This window comes from Prunus dulcis, chromosome 4 (assembly GCF_902201215.1).
Source record: "Prunus dulcis chromosome 4, ALMONDv2, whole genome shotgun sequence".
In the NCBI taxonomy this organism is placed as follows: Eukaryota; Viridiplantae; Streptophyta; class Magnoliopsida; order Rosales; family Rosaceae; genus Prunus; species Prunus dulcis.
This window is the reverse complement of record NC_047653.1, coordinates 3269724-3287936: the sequence shown is the minus strand read 5'-3', so window position 1 is coordinate 3287936 and position 18213 is coordinate 3269724. Positions and strand designations below refer to the sequence as shown.

Sequence of the window (18213 nt, the reverse complement as noted above, 5' to 3'; positions counted from 1 at the left end):
GCCATTTGATATTGCCAACAAATAATAAGACAGATGAGTAACAAAATGGTCACAAAGCAAACTAAAATTTGCTGACAGTAATAATGGCTGCATCATATAAGCAACAAGCGTCGAAACAAGAGGACATCATCAAGTTTTCAAGATCAAAATTACTAGCACATCTCTTTAATGGAGATACTAACTCCTGATACATTGAAATTGGTAGAAAGTAGCAGCTTGCCAAAACTAAAACAAAATATCCAAGACTAGTAGATCTGTCTAGTTAACAATATTTTGGGACTTGTTAAGAATGACCCCTTCATATTTGACCTGGAACCACTTCATTGCATCCTCCTTGGTAACCCTATGCTGAATTCCAACACGCGACTTGCATCTGCGACGACGACCAACACGGTATCCTGGGCGCTCTAAAACAACAAAAAAGTCCATGCCATATATACCAGTTGAAGGGTCATACCTGAAGGAAGAAAAACCAAAATTGGTTAGTGATACCCAAATATGCATGCCAATTACTAGTCAGCCTTTCAAGTTAAGGCAACCACAACTACCCGACATTTTAAATAGTAACAGCCCAGGAACATTATAGGGTCAGCTATTTCAAAATTATGCCTCCTATGTTACAACATAATATTCAACACATATTTGAAACAAACTCATAAAAGGTAAAAATGAGTCCTAGATATATTGTTTGCACCTCAAAGTCAGCATATTCAACTTCTTTCGAAAATGGAAAGAAATAAAAACCCTTGGCAAATACACACGAAATTTTCACAAGTGAACATTGTGCAAAAATGCAATGATATGCTCTTATATTGACCCCTATGCCCTACCTCCATTGTTACCCTACGCTGCACACCTTTTCAGCCTATGCCAATCGTAAAGGTAAATTGTACGGAGTCAGCCTAATTCCCACCCTATAAGTAGTTGGAACTTGCAAACCATTTTGAGCTAAATCCAAGAAACTTGATGAACAAATCTAATTCCCATATAAAATTATTGAACTTTTCCCAATCTCATTAGAAACTAAATCTAAAGCCCAAACCACAAAACCTATCAACAAACTACAGGATTCCACAAACTCAATACACAAATGATTCCACAAACTCAATATACAAATGATTCCACAAAGACAATTATCATGAGGTTATACGCCAAAATCAAGAATAAAAGGAGCACTAACTTGATCCCAAGATCGATATGTTCCTGAATACCGAAGCCGAAGCAGCCGGTGTCACTGAAGTTCCTCCGCAAGAGCTCGTATTCCTTGACCTTCAGTCCACTCTCCAGAAGTTGCATTGCCTTGTCGCCTCTCACAGTCACGTAGCAGGCAATCTTCTCATTACGCCTGATACCGAAGGATCGCACCGTGTACCGAGCTGCAGGCAAACATAACTCAAAAAATTAATAAATCCATAAATAACCAAAAATGTAAAAACGAAAAAGCAGAGAGAATCTAATGGAAGCTCACCTTTGGAGAAGACAGGGGTTTGGCCACTGAGTTGTTCCAAGACCTAGGGGAAAGAGGCAAAATTGGAAATAAAAAGATCAGTATATGATTTTGATATCATTTTTGTTTTGGGTAGTTTTATTGTGAGGTAAAGGAGGAACCTTGGCGGCTCTGGTGAGTCGATCACCACTTTCTCCGACAGAGATGTTGAGGACGAGCTTCTGGACTTTGATTTCCCTCATGGGATTCGCCAGCTTCTTCTCCGACGCCTGAATTTGACACACAAAAACAACATCATCAGAAAAACCACAACAATAACAACAGCACAGAAATTCCAATAAACATGAAGAGAGGGTGAAAGGGGAGAGAGATGAGACCATTGTGTTATGAGAGTGTGCAGAGAAGGCGGAGCAGCAGAAACTCGGAGAAGGCAATACAAATATAGGGGGAGAAACGATGTGAGCGATGAGCGAGCTAGGGTTTTTATTTCTGATTTGGGCTGCCTCAGAACCCAGATTTGAACCCGAGCCTTTTGGGTCGGATGTAGCCCAACTATACTTGTGGGCTTCCAGGAGCTCCAACCCTCAGATGAGCTTGCGGGATTCTTGGTCCTTAAACCGAGTTTCATGATATATATATATATATATATATATATATATATATACCTACGGACAAGTATCTGATGTAGCAAAATTAATTTGGAATTAGACAATTCCGGGTTCGATTACCGACAGCGGTATTATTTTTTTTATTTTATTTATTCAAGTAAAATTATTTGCAAGTGAAGAAAGTATAGCCGGGCGGCTATACTCAGGCTTTTTTTTTTAAATTTTAAAAAATAGTATAGCCGCACAGCTATCCTTGTTTTGACACGTGGGCACCTAATCCCAAGGCGGGTCCTTTTTTTTCCTATAAATGGTATAGCCGTGCGGCTATACTCTCCTCGCGCATTTTCAAAATGGTATAGCCGCATGGGTATACCCCGGGTAATTTTTATATAAAAATATTAGTATAGCCGCGCGGCAATACTCGTTTTTAGCTATACCTTTTAAATATAGTATATTCACATAGTATAGCCGAGCGGCTATACCGGTTTTTACACGTGGGCGCTAGGCCTTAGGCGGGTCCCTTTTTTTATTTATAAATAGTATAGCCGCGCGGCTAGACTCGGGTATTTTTTTTCCCCCCCCAAGAGGTGTGCACTTTTTTTTATTTAAATAAAAGGGATAGCCATGCGGCTATACCTTTTAAATATAATATACTTCCATTTCTCTTAAATGCATTTGAATCCGCTGTAGCACAATTAAAATTAATTTGGAACTAGACACTTCCGGTTTGACTCCCGGCAGCGGAATAGTTTTTTCATTTCAAGCTTACCAAGAAAGAAAAAACTTAAACGTGTAAAAATTATTTGGAACTAGTTAGTTCCTGGTTCAACTTGACTCCCAGCAGCAGAATAAGTTTTTCTTTTATTCATTTACGGCAGGTTAGAATTGAAACAATTCTTGACATGGATCGGTCTTGGTCATGATCCCATTCAAAATAGCATTATGGCTTTTTGGACTGGTCAAATCCATCATTCTTGAGTTGTTTTAAGGCAGAGAATGTCAGTTCATGCAAATCAAATAACACGTTGAAGAGAAGAAGGAAATCCACTCTGTGCAGCAAAGACTTGTAAAATGCAGGCAAGCAGGTTTCTTGAACCCATCTATGGCCTTGAGGGGGTGATATCACTGTTGTTTTGTCATACATTTGTCTGGTTGGTTGCTGCCTCCCAAATACCAACCATGGATGCTTCCTTCCCCTCTCTCTCCCTTTCATTAGTTTCTGTTTGTGGGTTTCTTACCCTCTACGGTCATTTTTGCTCTGTTTTTACGTTGGATTGGAGTTGCTGATTTTTGTGCAAATGGTTTCGTGGCGTGGAGGCAAAGGTACCAAAAAAGAAACAATAAATGGTTGCTTTCGCGTCCAGTGTACACCTTGGTCTTCCAAAGTAACATACAGAAAAGTCCTGCTGTATGCATCTTCATAAGTCTCTGTGACCCAGAACTAGTGCGCAGAAATTACGGAAGCTATGTATATTCAATTTTTGCAATTACAAATTTACATCAAGAGCAGTATAAAATGAAGTTTGTTTTATCATATTGAAATAAATCTATCAAACACTAAAATATTAGCAAAATACATAAAACCAATTATGGGTTTTCACTTGTATAATGGAGTCTACAACAAAGATGGCGTATGGCAAAAGGTAGCTCCAAGGAATAAGAACAACTTTTTCGCTTTCTAATTTCATGTCCAAGCCTCTCTTCTTTTTTTTCTTTTTTCCAGCAACAAATGTTAAAGTTTATGCCAAAACCCGCCAGAAAGAGAGAATATAAGAATATCATCCGTCACACTGAAGAAAACACCAAATAACTGCACTCTGCTCCTGAGTTGTCAAGATGGCAACTCTAATCATTTGAAACCTCAAATCTTCAGGCTTATATGCAGAAACCGACAGAGTATGTTTACAAGTGAATGGAAGACCAGAAAATCCCATTAAAGGCAACATGTCGCAAGATTCCACATGACGCGGGCAACGGATGCAGCCTTGAGACATAATGCAACACGACCTCAATACTTTATTCACATCCCTGACTAGAACATTTTCACACGAAAAAACCATGGAAGTACAAAGGCTATTACCAGACAGGCCATTAAAAAGTTGCAAAATGGCTGTCCCCGCCAACATCCTCCATTCCTGTCCAATGAGTTATTTTCAATACCAGAAAGCGTTTCTTCATTCCACTCCTCCATAAATCTGCTATCCCCATGACCAGTGACATTGTTCGCCGTCTCACCACAGATTTCGCACGTCCTGCATGAATAAAAATAAGAAAGGAATCAACTTATATTGTGATCTTTGATGCTAGGTTCTTGTGCAGAGAATTTCACTAGCTCTACTGTTTATTTAGACTTTGAAAATACTTCCTGACTAAAAAAAAACACTCCACAGATAATTGAAACAGAAAACAATTTAAAATCAAAAGTAACCACAGCAAAGCTTATTTATTGGAAATGAAAAAAGTTTCACTTTCTCTTCTGCTAACTTTCCCAGGGTTTCAATGCAGAAAAAGGAGCAAATGACAAAAGAAAAACTTGAATACCAATTAAAAAATAGAACAAGATCTTGTTACTTGTCACTTGTGTCATTTACTTTGTAACACTACTATCATTTCAGAGTCCTAACACTTCCATGCAGGGAATCCTGACATGAGATCTGTGTTAACTTAAAAAACCGAGTTTGAAAACAAAAGCAGACCAAAAAGAAGAGCTGTAGTGCCATTTATAAACATTCATGAGAATTTTCTCCGCATTACTAACACAGAGATTAATAATTTTATTCACATTCTGTAATGCCGGGAGTCTTGGTTCAAGTGGTAGAAGGCTGGGGTATGTTCATATAGTTAGGTTTACATCTTATTAATCAAAGTGCAGAAAACATTTTCTGCCGTAACAATACAGTACAACTCTTAACTTTGATCTTTGAATATGGTGAAGCATAGAAAAAAATTTATGGGGTCATACTTAACATTTCTTGGAGGTTCAGTTTCAATCCACATTTCAGAAAAGAAAAGACCATCGTGAAACCAAACATTACAAACGCAGAAATATCAAACAAAAATGCAACAACAAAAAAAGGTACAATTATTGCCCAATACAAAATATAATCAAACATGCACACATGTAAGAATATGCACACACCACTTTTTCACACCCACCAAGCTTAAAGCATACTGTTGAACATCTATTATTACCACACCCAAAAAAAAAAAAAAATGACAGTGGAAAGCATTGAGAGAAAGAAAACAGGGTGGAAAGATGGAAAAAAATACCTGTTTCCTTTTAGCTTAAACCATGCTTCGGCACAATGACCATGTGCAACACCAAGCTCATCTCTACACTCACAACCAAGATGAATTAATTCCGTTGGGGTAGAACTATTAGCAATTTCAATTTTTCTGTCCGGTGATTGTTCAGAACTTAAATGGCAAATCCTACAAACCCTTTCCCCATCCCATTTATCACCAAAGCCTTTACCACTCCCACACTTCACATCAATCACATGTGAATCTCTCTCTGCTTGAGGCACCTTCTTCTTTGATTCTTCCACCGATACCTTACTCGACCCCAATTCGTCAACCTTAGTAACCAATCTTCCATTATCTCCAGTAACACGGGCGGCCTCATCCGAATTAATGACCACCAGAGTCTCAGAAACATTCCCATCAGCCAAATTGTTTGAATTCTTATTATTTCCTTGCTCAACTTCACTAGGAACCACACCACTACCAGGCTGGTCGCATGCCTCCTTATCATTCAGTTTCTCAAGTCCTTCCACCACTGCTTTTTGGGACCCCAATTCCTTTCCCAATGCTTCCACATCTTCATTTTTTCCAATAACACAAGCACCCTCTTCTGATTCAATCACAATGACAGTTTCAACAACCGACCAAACAACAGAATTTCTTGATTTCTCAATCGTCTTTTGATCAACTGCACCCAAAACCTCACTGTTACCTTGCAGATCATGTGCCCCCGAATCCATTGCCAAACAAAAAGGTTTCCAACCTCCAAAGATTCCAACTTTCACAAACACCCAGCAATAATATACACTATACACCCAATTCTAAAATTCCACAACAGACCAACTTTAACAGTTGACGCACAAACCCAATTGGAGAACCAACGTTCTTATCTTTCTAAAGCATACGCAATGTGATGAAACTGAAAGTGACTAAACGAACGAATGAACCACTCCAAGAGTGTCTATATGGTAATCTCCAATCATCAAACAATCGATAAATAAATAAAAGCTAATAAGAAAAGAAACTCAACAGCTAAAAACCAAACCTTTTCTTCCGCACAGACCAGTTCAATTCCAGGAAAGGAGCTGCAAAATTGGAGCTTTAATCCTGAGATACTAAAACATAAGGAATTTCAGATCTGGGTTTTATCCAATATCAACTACACCAACTGTGTGATTTCATTTTCTAGGAATTGGGTTGTTAATCTTAACCTTATTATATAATGTATACACAGGAAAGAGTATGAGGTTGGTGAAGAATGGAGCCAAAAAAATTGTTGAAAGAAAATAGAAAGGTCGAGGGAACAAAGCAAATAAGGGGTTGAAGAGTATAAAACTATTAAATGGGGCAGTGTGTATGCTGTGAAGAAGAAGATAAGGGCTTGAAGTGGATTGGATGAATCGCTATCTCCTAATTATTATATGTGTGCAAGTGCAGAGATTTTTTCCTTTTTTTATGTAAGCTGCAGATGAAGGGAATTAAAGCTTTTTGATTTGCCAGTTGGGGTTACATTTATTTATTTATTTGGAAAGAATTCCATTTGGCAGAGATTGTGGCCTTTTGGCTTACGTTTTGAATGGGTAACTTTGTGGTTTGTGAGTGGCATTTTGTGTGTTGGAGTGTCTGTGCCGCGACGTGAGGAGCCAGAGGAGGGGTTTACAAGGTCACAATATGTTAGGTTCGCTGTCTGTCTCTTCCTATTGGCCAAGGGCTATTTGCCATATCAATTTTTTTTTTTTTTTAAAGTTCCCAAGTTATGAAGAAATCAGACTCTTGCCGGTTTGGATTTAGAAAAAAGCCTGAATAGGTGCACCGCCCCATTGACAAAAACATGTTGATACTCTAAACCGTCTTGTTTTAGTGGTAGAATACCTTATTTTTTATATTTTATAATAAGAGTTCGATTCTTATATTCATCATTTATCAATTGGTTTGTAGCTAGTGGATATTGACCCAAGTAAACGCTTGTAAGTAACCTATGAGATGCAGACTGGTGAGGATTTATGCAGACTCATAATTTGTTCAAAGTTGATTAGCCAATTGGGTAAGGTGACTTTACTTCAACGGAAAACCACTTCTCTCTTCTAATTTGTATATATCTGGGGTCTTTGAGGTCAAAACTTTAGATATTTTAATTTAAGTTGGTGTGATAGGGGGGAGTTGATCTGTAGGAGAGAGGGCTTTTCTTGGTGCAAGTGAAGTATACCCAAAACAACATGGTTTTAGGCTTCCATGTTTATAAACAGAGGATCCTACTTTTATGCCATGACTCACTTTTTTACTTTATCAATATGGAATTTGAATAAAGATTTTGATTGGGTTAGAGTATCCATAATAGACTTTTTAAACTACCTCCTTAGACAAATTTTAGGAAGGAATTGTAAAAATACAACTCCGATCATGCTCCCTATCCACCTCCTAAACTAGGGAGTCCTCTAGGAGCTCCTAAATCTGAGGAGAGAGAAATGACTCTTAGTTGCTTCCTCTAATTTAATGCTTTTTTATTTAATGAGTATTTCAAACCTTTATTTAATACTAACTTTTTTTTTTTTAATAATATAGATGGACCAATCGAAAAAGAGTTATAACATTTATGACTCTCCAAATTAAAGAGTATGGTTAGAGTTGAAATTTTTTAGAGAGTTCCTAAAATAGTTTTTTTATTATATTTTTAGCTAAATTTTAACTAATAAATAGAGAGCATCATTGTGGATGCTCTTAGAACCTAAATTTAATGTATATTTGCATTTTATCCATCAGATCCTTGAAACAATTCTATTTTCGGAGGGAGATGCAGAAAATGTGGACAAAATGAATGGAAGAGTTTGTGGTCAAAATGCAATAATGCCATTTGCCCTTCAGACACAATGGCCGAATTAAATTTCTGAAGAAGAATATCTGATTAATATAATAGAACGAAAGACCCCTTCAATAATTGCATAAATTACTCAGTCAAATCTGTCTGCACCACAAAAAATGCTATAACCTCAACAATTCAAATCCAGGAAAGTCCTTCAATGCACTGTACATGATGACTAAGGCCATGGAAATTCTGCAGATGAAAACGAAACCTGTGTAAATCCAAGACGTATATACCTCGACCCACAGAGGACGTTGAGACCCACCAAATAAGGTTGTACACTAAGCAGCCTAATTAAGAACAAAGACTAGAACTTGAGAATGAAACCAAGACTGGCAATTTGGCATTAGCATGTGCTGTGCCAACCAGTCTTTTGTGGTACAAGTTACAAAAGGGAATAGATTCTTGTCCCAAAGGATCTCAATCATTGGTAAAGTGGATGCTCAATCTCATTTCAATGTGCTGTCTAGTGTCATGTTCAATCTCATTTCAATGTGCTGTCTAGTGTCTATTGTGCCATCATTCTAGTCACTTGTTTTGATTAGGAAGCAACTCTATAATCTTGACCCCCAAAAAAAAAAAAAATAAATAAATAAAACCCACCCTATAATTAGTAACTTAGTAACTCTCAGCAAAATGCCAAAATCATTTACAGTTAATACTTTGATGGTGCAATTTGATATTTTCCTGTCACCGAGGTCCCGAAAGCTCCATAGCTTCAATGATGAAAGAAGACTCTTGATGCACATCACTGCAATTCCTGGAGAAATCACAAGCCCTGGCGTCAAAAATGTTGTTTCCTCCTTGTGATGCCTCTGTATGTCCTGATTGCCCAACTAAGCCTTCCAAAATCTTCAAGACCTCTGACATCTTTGGCCGGAGGATGGGACTTGACTGAGTACATTGTAGAGCCAACTCGACACATTGTTCCAGCTCTATTGCATCGAAACATCCTTTAAGATCTCTGTCTACTAGCACCTCCAACCTCTTCTCCTCATGTAGGGTTCTAACCTGCAAGATTCAACAATTGGTAAACATTTATAAAAAAAATTAAAAAAACTGAGACAATAATAGAAACAGTGCAGAAATAAGAACCATGAAGGATAAAAACTAATTTTGTGCAGTTTAGATATTTACGGGATGGATGAAAGACACTGTTTTTTACTCAATATAGTCCATGAACAATGAGACCGACAACTTTATATACGATAGACACAGAAAACATGTCAAACTACTTACCCAATCAAGAATCATTCCCTTCTGAACTTGACCATTTCCAGCATCTAATGCCTTTTGCCCGGTTATGAGTTCCAGAAGCAGTATTCCAAATCCAAAAACATCAGTTTTTTCAGAAGACTGTCCGGTTGAAAGATACTCTGGTGCTATGTGTCCCACAGTGCCCCGCACTGCAGTAGTGACATGTGATTCCCTCCGATCTAACAGCTTAGCAAGACCAAAGTCCCCAACTATAGCTTCATAACTTTCGTCAAGTAAAATGTTTGCCGCTTTGACATCCCTGTGAATAATTTTTGGATTACACTGTTCATGCAAGTATAATAGTCCTCGGGCAGCCCCAAGGGCTATACACAGTCTTCTGTTCCAATCCAATGACGGTTTTTCTCGACCGGTCTCTGTCGATAAGACTCAAATCATGAGAAACCACTAGCAAAGAAATAAAAGAGATGAGCTACTTAGACATACATTCAAATTTCACAAGAATACAAATGCATAAAATAACTTCGATTAGATGCAGAGAAAAAAAAATCCAACCATGAATTGAATGTTATTACATCTACAAAGCCTTAATAGTCGAAGAATATAGATGTTAATGTTATGAAGAATATAAGTATTTTCTGAAACAATTTCTGAGCTAAGATAACAATTGGATTGAGATTTTCTTTAACAGAAAGCACAATTGAGACAGTAGATACATAACATCATTCTGCTGCGTCCATACCCAACATTAGTCAAGCAACAAAATGAATTATCAGAGAGCAAGTGAGTTGCACGTGCAAGCAAAAAAAATGAAAACAAACCTCTCAAACGGTCAGCAACACTCCCATTTGGCATAAAAGGATAAACAAGCAACCTCTCATTCGGAGTCATACAAAAGCCATATAAACGTAAAAGGTTTCTGTGCAAAGCCAAGCCAATCATTTCAACTTCAGTTTGAAACTGCACTTCTCCAGTGAAATTCGGATCTCTCAGCCTCTTAACTGCTACCATTGTCCTATTTGGAAGACATCCTCTATAAACGACGCCATATCCACCTTGTCCTAGGATGTTTTTGGAACTAAAATTGCTGGTAGAAATTTGCAATTCCCGATAGGTGAACCGCTTCAGATGACTAATATCAAATTCATAATCTTGCTGCACTGCAGATATGAATCAGGGTATCTCATTAATATATACTGTCATTTATTATGCTCAATAAATTGAGTTGGCATAGATCAGGAAGTACCATAAGATGTAAAGAGAAGACGAGATCTGTACCAATGCACCCAAAAAGCAAGTAGCATCACAGAAATGACAAATGTGCAACTAATGCCTATAGCAACAGAAAGCACCCATCGGTGGTGACCGCTGGCTTTCTTTGATGAGCCTATCTCTGCAAATAAATTTTCATGAACATGTAACCGTATCTAAGGAACTGCACAATACAAATTTGAATTTCAGACGTTGAATTACCATGTACTGGTTTGAAGACGCCAAAGCAGATTTGTGCTGAGTCTGCTGATGAAGGATTACAAAGAAAGCTGTTCCCTGTAACGCTGCAGTGAAACATGTAAACTCTCAGCAGAATTTAAGCTGTTCAAACAAACCTCATACTGGTTGAGTTTTATAACCATCCCCCTCATTCATTTCCTGAAATAAACTCTTACTCTCTCACCAAAATCTCTTTCTGCATATAGTCTCACCTGTAGCCTTTTGCCTGTATTTTTGGAGTAGGGCCGCTAAGATTATTAAACGACAAATCTCTGTGTAAAATAGTTAAAAAAGAATTAGAATCGCTCCAAGCAATCCATAAATAAAAGTACACAGTTAGAAATGATAGAACACATACAAGAATGAAAGACCTGTGAGATCGGCAACAAGTCTAGGAATTTGACCGCCCAATTTATTTCTACTAAGCCTCCTGAAATGCTTGGCATGGAAAAGGTTTCAAATACAAAGAAATATCACTAATAACCAATCATTATAGGAAAAATGAAACCAGAATCAACAGAAATAATAGTGCCCTGTCTATTATAAGCCCTACTCACAAGTAACTTAGGTGAGTCAGAAACCCCAAAGAACTTGGAATGTTTCCAGAAAACTGGTTACCCGAAAGGTCAAGAGTTTGAAGCTCTGAGAGTTTCCCAATCTCCATCGGGATAGGACCAGATAACTGATTGTTTTGTAACAACCTGCAATTGTAGAAACTATAAACATAAATTCACAAGTCATAACTGCAAAAACGCTTAGATTCCTTTACATGTACACAGTTAGTTACGAAAAGAAAGATAATGAGCTCCTACAATCAGGCCTCCTAACACGCATAGATTTATCCTAGTGTTCCAAAAGTTCACAATCTGAAAACGAATCTACATTGCCATGAAGCATGTTTCAACAGATTTACAATAGAAAATACAGTTGGACAGGCAATCAACCATATTCAGGAATGCCCCCAAAGAAAGAGGCTTACAGTGTACGAAGGTGACTCAAGTTCCCGATACTCGGCGAAAGCATTCCCGATAAACCCGTGCTGGCCATTTCACTAGTAAAAGTGATAACATAAAATTTCAGTTCGAGCTCAGCTAGACATACATGCCAATAAAAATAAAAAATCTGATTCCACAAAATTCATAACTTGAACAGAATGAAAAAACACTCTGGTTTCAAGTTTCAACATACCAAGAAAACATATTTTTTGTTTCATTGATTTCCAAACAGCAAAACTGCACCTCTTTCTCGCGAAACAAACAGAAGCTAATGGAGAATGAGGGACACTTACAGGGAGATTACAAAGCCCTCAACGGAGCAACCGACCATGTTCCAAGTGCATGGATCAACGGAGTTTATGTCCCATCCCTCCATCACTCGCAGCTCATCCTTCATCTCTCTCTTCACTGACATCAATGCAGCCACTGACCCACGCAAAACAACCAACAGCATTCATATTTTTCATCACAAAATGAAACAGAAAAGTAGAAAATGGAACTTTGGGTTTTAAATCTTGAAGGGCCAGACCTTCATAGTTGACACCCTTGGGAGAGAGAAGACTGTCAGAGGCTGTAGCCAATGGCAAACACATCAAGTAGAAGAAGCAAAACCCAAAAGGCAGCTTTACATGTTTCTTTCTCATTTTCAACTGGAAAAAGAGACCACAGGGAAAACAAAAGCACGAAGCAGACAACTTGTTAGGGCAACTTTTTTACTGCAAACTGCAGAGAGGCAAGATTGTGTTGAAACTTTGATTCAACTCCACAACTTCTCTCTCTCTCTCTCTCTCTCTCTCTCGTTTCTTTGTTAATGGAATCTCTCTTTATTCTTTACCTCGAAAACGAATAAATTAATCATAAAATAAAAAGAAAGCTCTCTCTCTCTCGTTTCTTTGTTAATGGAATCTCTCTTTATTCTTTACCTCGAAAACGAATAAATTAATCATAAAATAAAAAGAAAGCTTTGGTTTAATGGAGATCGTAAGACCAGGAGGGCAACTCGAGATTGGGAAGGGACAGAGATTGTCTGCCAGGTTAAGGTGGTGGAGACTTCTGTGTGGTTGGGTGTAGGATTTTAGTAAATGCGATTGAATTCTGATTGTTGGATTTGTCGACCGACTCGATCGCATGGACCTTATAAACCTTATCGTTTGGAATCTCTCTTTACTCATGACCTCAATGTCCCTTTTGGAGCAGACAAATAATGTAAAAATTTCTCAAATGGCTACTGGCGCCAACTTTAACGCTGCCGATATTTTGGACTTTTCTGCACGCAAAGGACCCGCTCACTCTTTCCAGAAACGACTTCGTTTCTTTTATCAATTTTAATATTTTATTCCATTAACTCATGCGGCGCATCAAATGGAAGGAAATTGCTGGAAAATGATAACAGCCCTCAAAATGGACGAGGGTGAGAGAAAAACATCAAGTTCATTTGAGCATGCAGTGCAAATAATTCTTCCAGACATTAAATTCACCATTAGGAAGAGTGAACGTACAATGCAGCGAGACAAATGACAGAAACCACGAAAGGTAGGGATGGGGGAAGGGTGTAGAGAGCAGTACATTAAACCAGAGAACAATGCATTACACTTTCAAGTTTGCACAAACAGTAAAGCAACAGGATCCATCCGTAATTTCGAGTCAGCCAGCCACCACAAACCACCTCCAGGGCTAATAAGAAACAACATTTAAGTAAAACGAAAACCATCCAGCAACCAACATTCTATTAGGAGCCCTCTTTCCTAGCTATATAAATACACTTTTCCAGTTTCCTAGCCTTTCCTCTCTAGCAGCTTTCTTACCGGTCCAACTCAGACTATCATTACTATCAAACATTTACAGGAACAAAAAGGAATTTCGGAAAAAAGGAGGGAAGAAGTGAGGGATAAGGGAGGAAATCACTGAAGATAACACATTACGGGAAGCCATCCATCCGCCCCAATTTGCACTCTTCTTGGTAGAGCAACAAAAGATGATCGTTAGGCCTCAATACACGGTGATTTAACCACAAAGATACTAAACCTTTGTGTCACACATCAACTGGAAGATAGATTCTGCATATTAACTTCTCCACATTTATGTGCCGGCTGGATGCAAGAAATTTAGACCCATCTGGCGTTTCACATGCTCAGGTATCAACCTATTGATTAGCTCTGGAGAGGCTCCGGACAACTGTCAGAACAATAGATTAGTCCCGGTAGTAATTGGCTGAAATAATGAAATCTTGGAAATTAAACAATTGAAGAAAGAATATTGGAGTGTCCAGCTTTATATTGAGATTGGCCAGGTAAGATGAGTTAAATATCATTCATTTTACCAAGACAACCCAACTAACACCCCTCAAAACAGAGTTTTATTCTTTTGTACAAAAGTAATTCCCAGTAGATTATAACTTAGGAGTGATGCGCCCATATATAATAACTGACAGCTAGTGAGATATACTCCCATGTGCATTTTCATATTACGCATGTTTTTTTTGTTTCTTCTAATTATGGACAGGCAATTCAGGCCCCAAAAATAAATAGTTGGAGGAAAACAACATACATCCTGTTTGAAATTAAAGAGAGGTGGAAACGGACGACCATTCGGTAGGCGAGCATTGGGCTCACGAAGTTCATCAAAGAAAGGATGTGCACATGCTTCTAGCTGCAAAGAAAACAGTAAATCCTAGTCAAACAGGAGGGGCACTACAGATATGAAAGAACTTCATATTGTCAAAACAAGATACTAAAAGGAAAACTTTTGACATCAGAAAAATCATTTCTCAGTAGTGACCAAAACTGAACTCATAACTATTGAGCATCACAATATAACATATACACGAAGAAAACAAAATTCTTTATTCCCTAATTTCGAGAAATCAATGACAACCTATAACACAAAGGATTCATTAGCGATTATAGAACAAGACTGGAACCTCAAACAATACATAATGACATTCATATCAAATTAAACGCATTGAACTTACAGCTGTGCAACGAAGACTTGGTGAGTATTGCAGAAGTCGTGATGCCAAATCAATTGCTTCTGGAGGCATCCTTTTGTGGAAAACCTATATCAAGGACCCAAGTTAATAGGACTCTACCACCACCACGTTAAAGATACAAAATAATTGTAATCTTTAAATCCAGTAAAAGTTTCTGTATGTTTTAAAAGATCAATTGAAATTCAACAAAAGCAAGAGCATATATGTTTGTCACAAACTCCAATAGAAAATGCCTCAAGGCCCCCATAGATTATCTAATGTGACCTGTGCAATATTCGTATCAAGAAGGAAGCAGATCAAATACCTTGTGCCAAGGGTGTGCTTTTATCTGTGGAAACCTAAAATCAGTATAGTTTGGATTCATACAACGAATTTCTTCACGTGTTGGTGTGCCAAGAACCTACAAGACAGATTGTTAGTTGCTGACTCATGATTATACAAATTGCATAATTCAAGAATTGATGATTACTATGCACCTTGATGATCTCAACAAGCTGGTCCACAGCATTTTCCCCAGGAAACAGTGGCTGCAAAACCATAGAATATATATGAGCAACATCTATAGTAGGGACTAAATTACTTGTGCAAATATAATCCACTAACGTCTTGGAATGCTATGAAGAACTGCTAACCTGCCCCAAAAGAAGCTCTGCTAGGACACAACCAGCTGACCAGATATCGATTGAGGTTGTATAATCCGTGGCACCAAATATAAGTTCTGGAGCCCGATAGAAACGTGAACATATGTAAGATATGTTTGCTTCACCTTTCACCTTCAGACAAGAACATTTGTGATGAGTGCATGAAACCCTATAATAGAAAGATTGATATACAGACAACCAAAAGATTTAAAGCCTCAACTAGCACAGAAACTTCCTATCCATAAAAAGAGAAAGAAAAAAAACGGCAGAGGAAATCACAGGAGCAAGAACAATGTCTTCCATATACACAGTCCTAAAGATTATCCGAAACGGAACTCGAAAGTGGGTCCAGAAATAATATGTTCAACGCCGAAGGATAGTGAACATACCAGCACTTTTGCACTTCCAAAATCACAAAGCTTAACCTGGTGAGTAAGAGGATCAACCTGTAGAAAGCCAAGAATGACATTGGAAAACCCGAGGTAATTGTAGACATGGATATATGTATATGAGTCTGTAACTCCTCATAACTATATAAATTGCGAAGTAAGAGAATAAGTAAATAGGATACCAAAAGATTTTGAGGCTTCAAATCCCTGTGGCAAACTCCAGGAACGGTGTGTATATAGGCCAGCCCTCTAAAAATCTGGAACAAATCACCAGATTAATGCCATGAATAATATAAAGCAACAAGGCAACATCTGAAAGGTGCATCATGCATTACCTGGTACATGTAAAGTTTGACATAGATTAGTGGCATTCTCTGGTTTGCATTGCTGTAATGCTTCAAAACCCGGTACATAGTCTCTGGGACATATTCCATAACCAGGTTGAGAAAGAGCTCATTTCTACTCGTTGTGGAAAAGAAACAATGCTTCAAAGAAACCACATTTGGATGGTCCATCACACGCATCAATTGAAGTTCCCTGTTCTTATATCTTCTGTCCTGCAAAACCTTCTTTATAGCCACAGTCTCACCACTTTCCAAGCATTTTGCCTGAGATAAAAGAACTATCAGCATCAGACATGACAAATAAATTGGTACAGGACGCAATAACTAAGAAGATGATAATTTAACATACCTGGAAAACAATTCCAAAAGAGCCAGTTCCCACGACACGCTCTGCCATGTAACTAATGGTCTGCAAAAAGCATAATAGCCAAACACATCAACTTCCCAACAGAGGAAAAATTAACCCTGGTAAGGTATAACAACATCCAGATCCAGAATATTGATAATCATATTTTTAACCTTTCAACTCAATCAAGACGCATACTTAACAATGAAACAGGGTGAAAATAACAAATTCCAAGAATGGTAACCTGTTTTGGTTCTCCATTTTTCCCTCCGATGGTTGTGGAGATGATGTGGCCAGTCGGATCACTACCGTCTACAACAGGTGCAGAAATTTCCTGCATAACACATCAAGTTAGATCCTGAGAGAAACAAATTTCCCATAAAGTGTAAGAAATTTACTGTGGAATTCACGGATTAGCAGCCATACACAACCGCAGACCACGCAAAGAATATAAAAGTAAATAAAGGCTATACAAAGTACATTCTGAGTCCCAAATATGCCTAATGAAATGAAAATAAATCCCTAAAACCCAAAAAGAACATCCACAAAATTTCTTCTTTTTTTCTTTTCAGAAAAGAAACGGATCGGTTGGCTCATAAGCTAAGCGAGATGCAGATTAAATCAATTGCAAATCAAAACCAAATTACACAAAAGCATCCGACTTTAATCAAACCTAACCAAGCTAATATCACTATGATCTGAGTAAAAAACTGGAGCTAAGCAAACATCACTGCTCGTCAAACCCAAACAAACCCTAGAGCTAGAGTAAATCTAGCTCATAACAAAACCCAGATCAAAGAAAGAGAAATCAAACTGCAGTAAGCTGAGAAAGTTTCTTTCTTTGGCAACCAAACAAAAACCCAAAAATTATCGAGAAAGTTACCTTATCGTCAGCCATGTTGAGATGGGAAAGAAAGAGAAGGAGAAAAAGGGAAAGAGGAAGACGAACGAGCGAATCAGACTGCAAGTGCTGGGGGGAGGAAGAAGGAGAAGGTCATGGTGGAGATGGAGTCAGAGCGGTAGTGGAAGAGGAAGAGGAGGAAGAAGAAGAATTAAGAATGGAGAAGAATTAGATGTCACTGCCACAGACAATTAGACAAACAACAACCCCCATGTGATTCCAGCTCTTCTTTTTCAGTTTTTGCTTCTTCTCTCTTTCTCTCTCTCTCTTTCTTCCCCAATGGGGTGGGCCCCTTTCCTACTCTTTGCCTCCAATTACGACTTTACCCCTTTCCTTTCTGTCTTCCGCCGACGTCGTCAATTGCCCGATTCTCAAACCTTTGTCTTTTCCTTTTCCTAGTTTCCTTTTTTATTTTTCTATTTTCTATTTTCTATTTTCAACGGTTAGTAATCTGTCTCTGTATCTCTATTGTCTCTTTTTCCTTCTGCCAAATTTTTTCAGCCAACAAGAATCATACAATTTTTCCAACATATACCACTAGCCATGAAAGTTGAAAGGACAGGGTGCGTGAATGTTGATAAAATTCTCGATATTTGACTGATCAAATGATTAGGGATGGTAAAACTCTTCTGAATCGTGCCGTTATATATGTATAAAATCCTAATTTTATTAAGAGACAGAGAAAAACAAACGACTATAATTTCGATAAAGGACATAAATTACTCATACTTTGATGTTTTAATA

The 18213-nt window shown here is 38.0% G+C and overlaps 4 protein-coding genes across 8 annotated transcripts; all 4 read right to left on the bottom strand.

Moving 5' to 3' along the window:
* Window positions 1–46: 46 nt before the first annotated feature.
* On the bottom strand, window positions 47–1957 carry LOC117624264 (60S ribosomal protein L11). The gene is made up of 5 exons (XM_034355417.1): window positions 1825–1957; window positions 1609–1716; window positions 1469–1511; window positions 1181–1376; window positions 47–457 (listed from the first exon to the last, which is right to left on the bottom strand). The coding sequence occupies exons 1-5, from the start codon at window positions 1825–1827 to the stop codon at window positions 259–261; spliced, it is 549 nt and encodes a 182-aa protein (XP_034211308.1). The 5' UTR covers window positions 1828–1957; the 3' UTR covers window positions 47–258.
* A 1553-nt stretch (window positions 1958–3510) lies between these two features.
* On the bottom strand, window positions 3511–6785 carry LOC117626661. 2 transcript variants are annotated; one of them, XM_034358452.1, is made up of 3 exons: window positions 6510–6785; window positions 5326–6405; window positions 3511–4307 (listed from the first exon to the last, which is right to left on the bottom strand). In XM_034358452.1, exons 2-3 carry the CDS (start codon window positions 6036–6038, stop codon window positions 4088–4090), a joined length of 933 nt encoding a protein of 310 aa, XP_034214343.1. In that variant the 5' UTR covers window positions 6039–6405; window positions 6510–6785; the 3' UTR covers window positions 3511–4087. The 2 variants fall into 2 exon arrangements, with proteins under 2 accessions (XP_034214343.1, XP_034214342.1); XM_034358451.1 differs by having other exon boundaries at window positions 5326–6785.
* Window positions 6786–8200: 1415 nt separating this feature from the next.
* Window positions 8201–12888, bottom strand: LOC117623984 (probable LRR receptor-like serine/threonine-protein kinase At5g45780). Of its 3 annotated transcripts, none has more exons than XM_034355066.1 (12): window positions 12783–12888; window positions 12389–12694; window positions 12153–12285; window positions 11844–11915; window positions 11422–11565; window positions 11223–11294; window positions 11077–11136; window positions 10847–10929; window positions 10620–10760; window positions 10195–10533; window positions 9398–9789; window positions 8201–9169 (listed from the first exon to the last, which is right to left on the bottom strand). In XM_034355066.1, the coding sequence occupies exons 2-12, from the start codon at window positions 12501–12503 to the stop codon at window positions 8849–8851; spliced, it is 1872 nt and encodes a 623-aa protein (XP_034210957.1). In that variant the 5' UTR covers window positions 12504–12694; window positions 12783–12888; the 3' UTR covers window positions 8201–8848. The 3 variants fall into 3 exon arrangements, with proteins under 3 accessions (XP_034210957.1, XP_034210956.1, XP_034210958.1); XM_034355065.1 differs by having other exon boundaries at window positions 10620–10766; window positions 12783–12885; XM_034355067.1 differs by lacking the exon at window positions 11844–11915 and having other exon boundaries at window positions 10620–10766; window positions 12783–12886.
* Window positions 12889–13312: 424 nt separating this feature from the next.
* On the bottom strand, window positions 13313–17729 carry LOC117623988 (shaggy-related protein kinase eta). 2 transcript variants are annotated; one of them, XM_034355071.1, is made up of 12 exons: window positions 17452–17729; window positions 16813–16902; window positions 16572–16631; window positions 16214–16486; window positions 16061–16135; window positions 15879–15935; window positions 15481–15621; window positions 15325–15375; window positions 15153–15248; window positions 14831–14914; window positions 14407–14508; window positions 13313–14034 (listed from the first exon to the last, which is right to left on the bottom strand). In XM_034355071.1, exons 1-12 carry the CDS (start codon window positions 17464–17466, stop codon window positions 13939–13941), a joined length of 1140 nt encoding a protein of 379 aa, XP_034210962.1. In that variant the 5' UTR covers window positions 17467–17729; the 3' UTR covers window positions 13313–13938. The 2 variants fall into 2 exon arrangements, with proteins under 2 accessions (XP_034210962.1, XP_034210963.1); XM_034355072.1 differs by lacking the exons at window positions 15879–15935; window positions 16061–16135 and having other exon boundaries at window positions 17452–17728.
* Window positions 17730–18213: the final 484 nt, after the last annotated feature.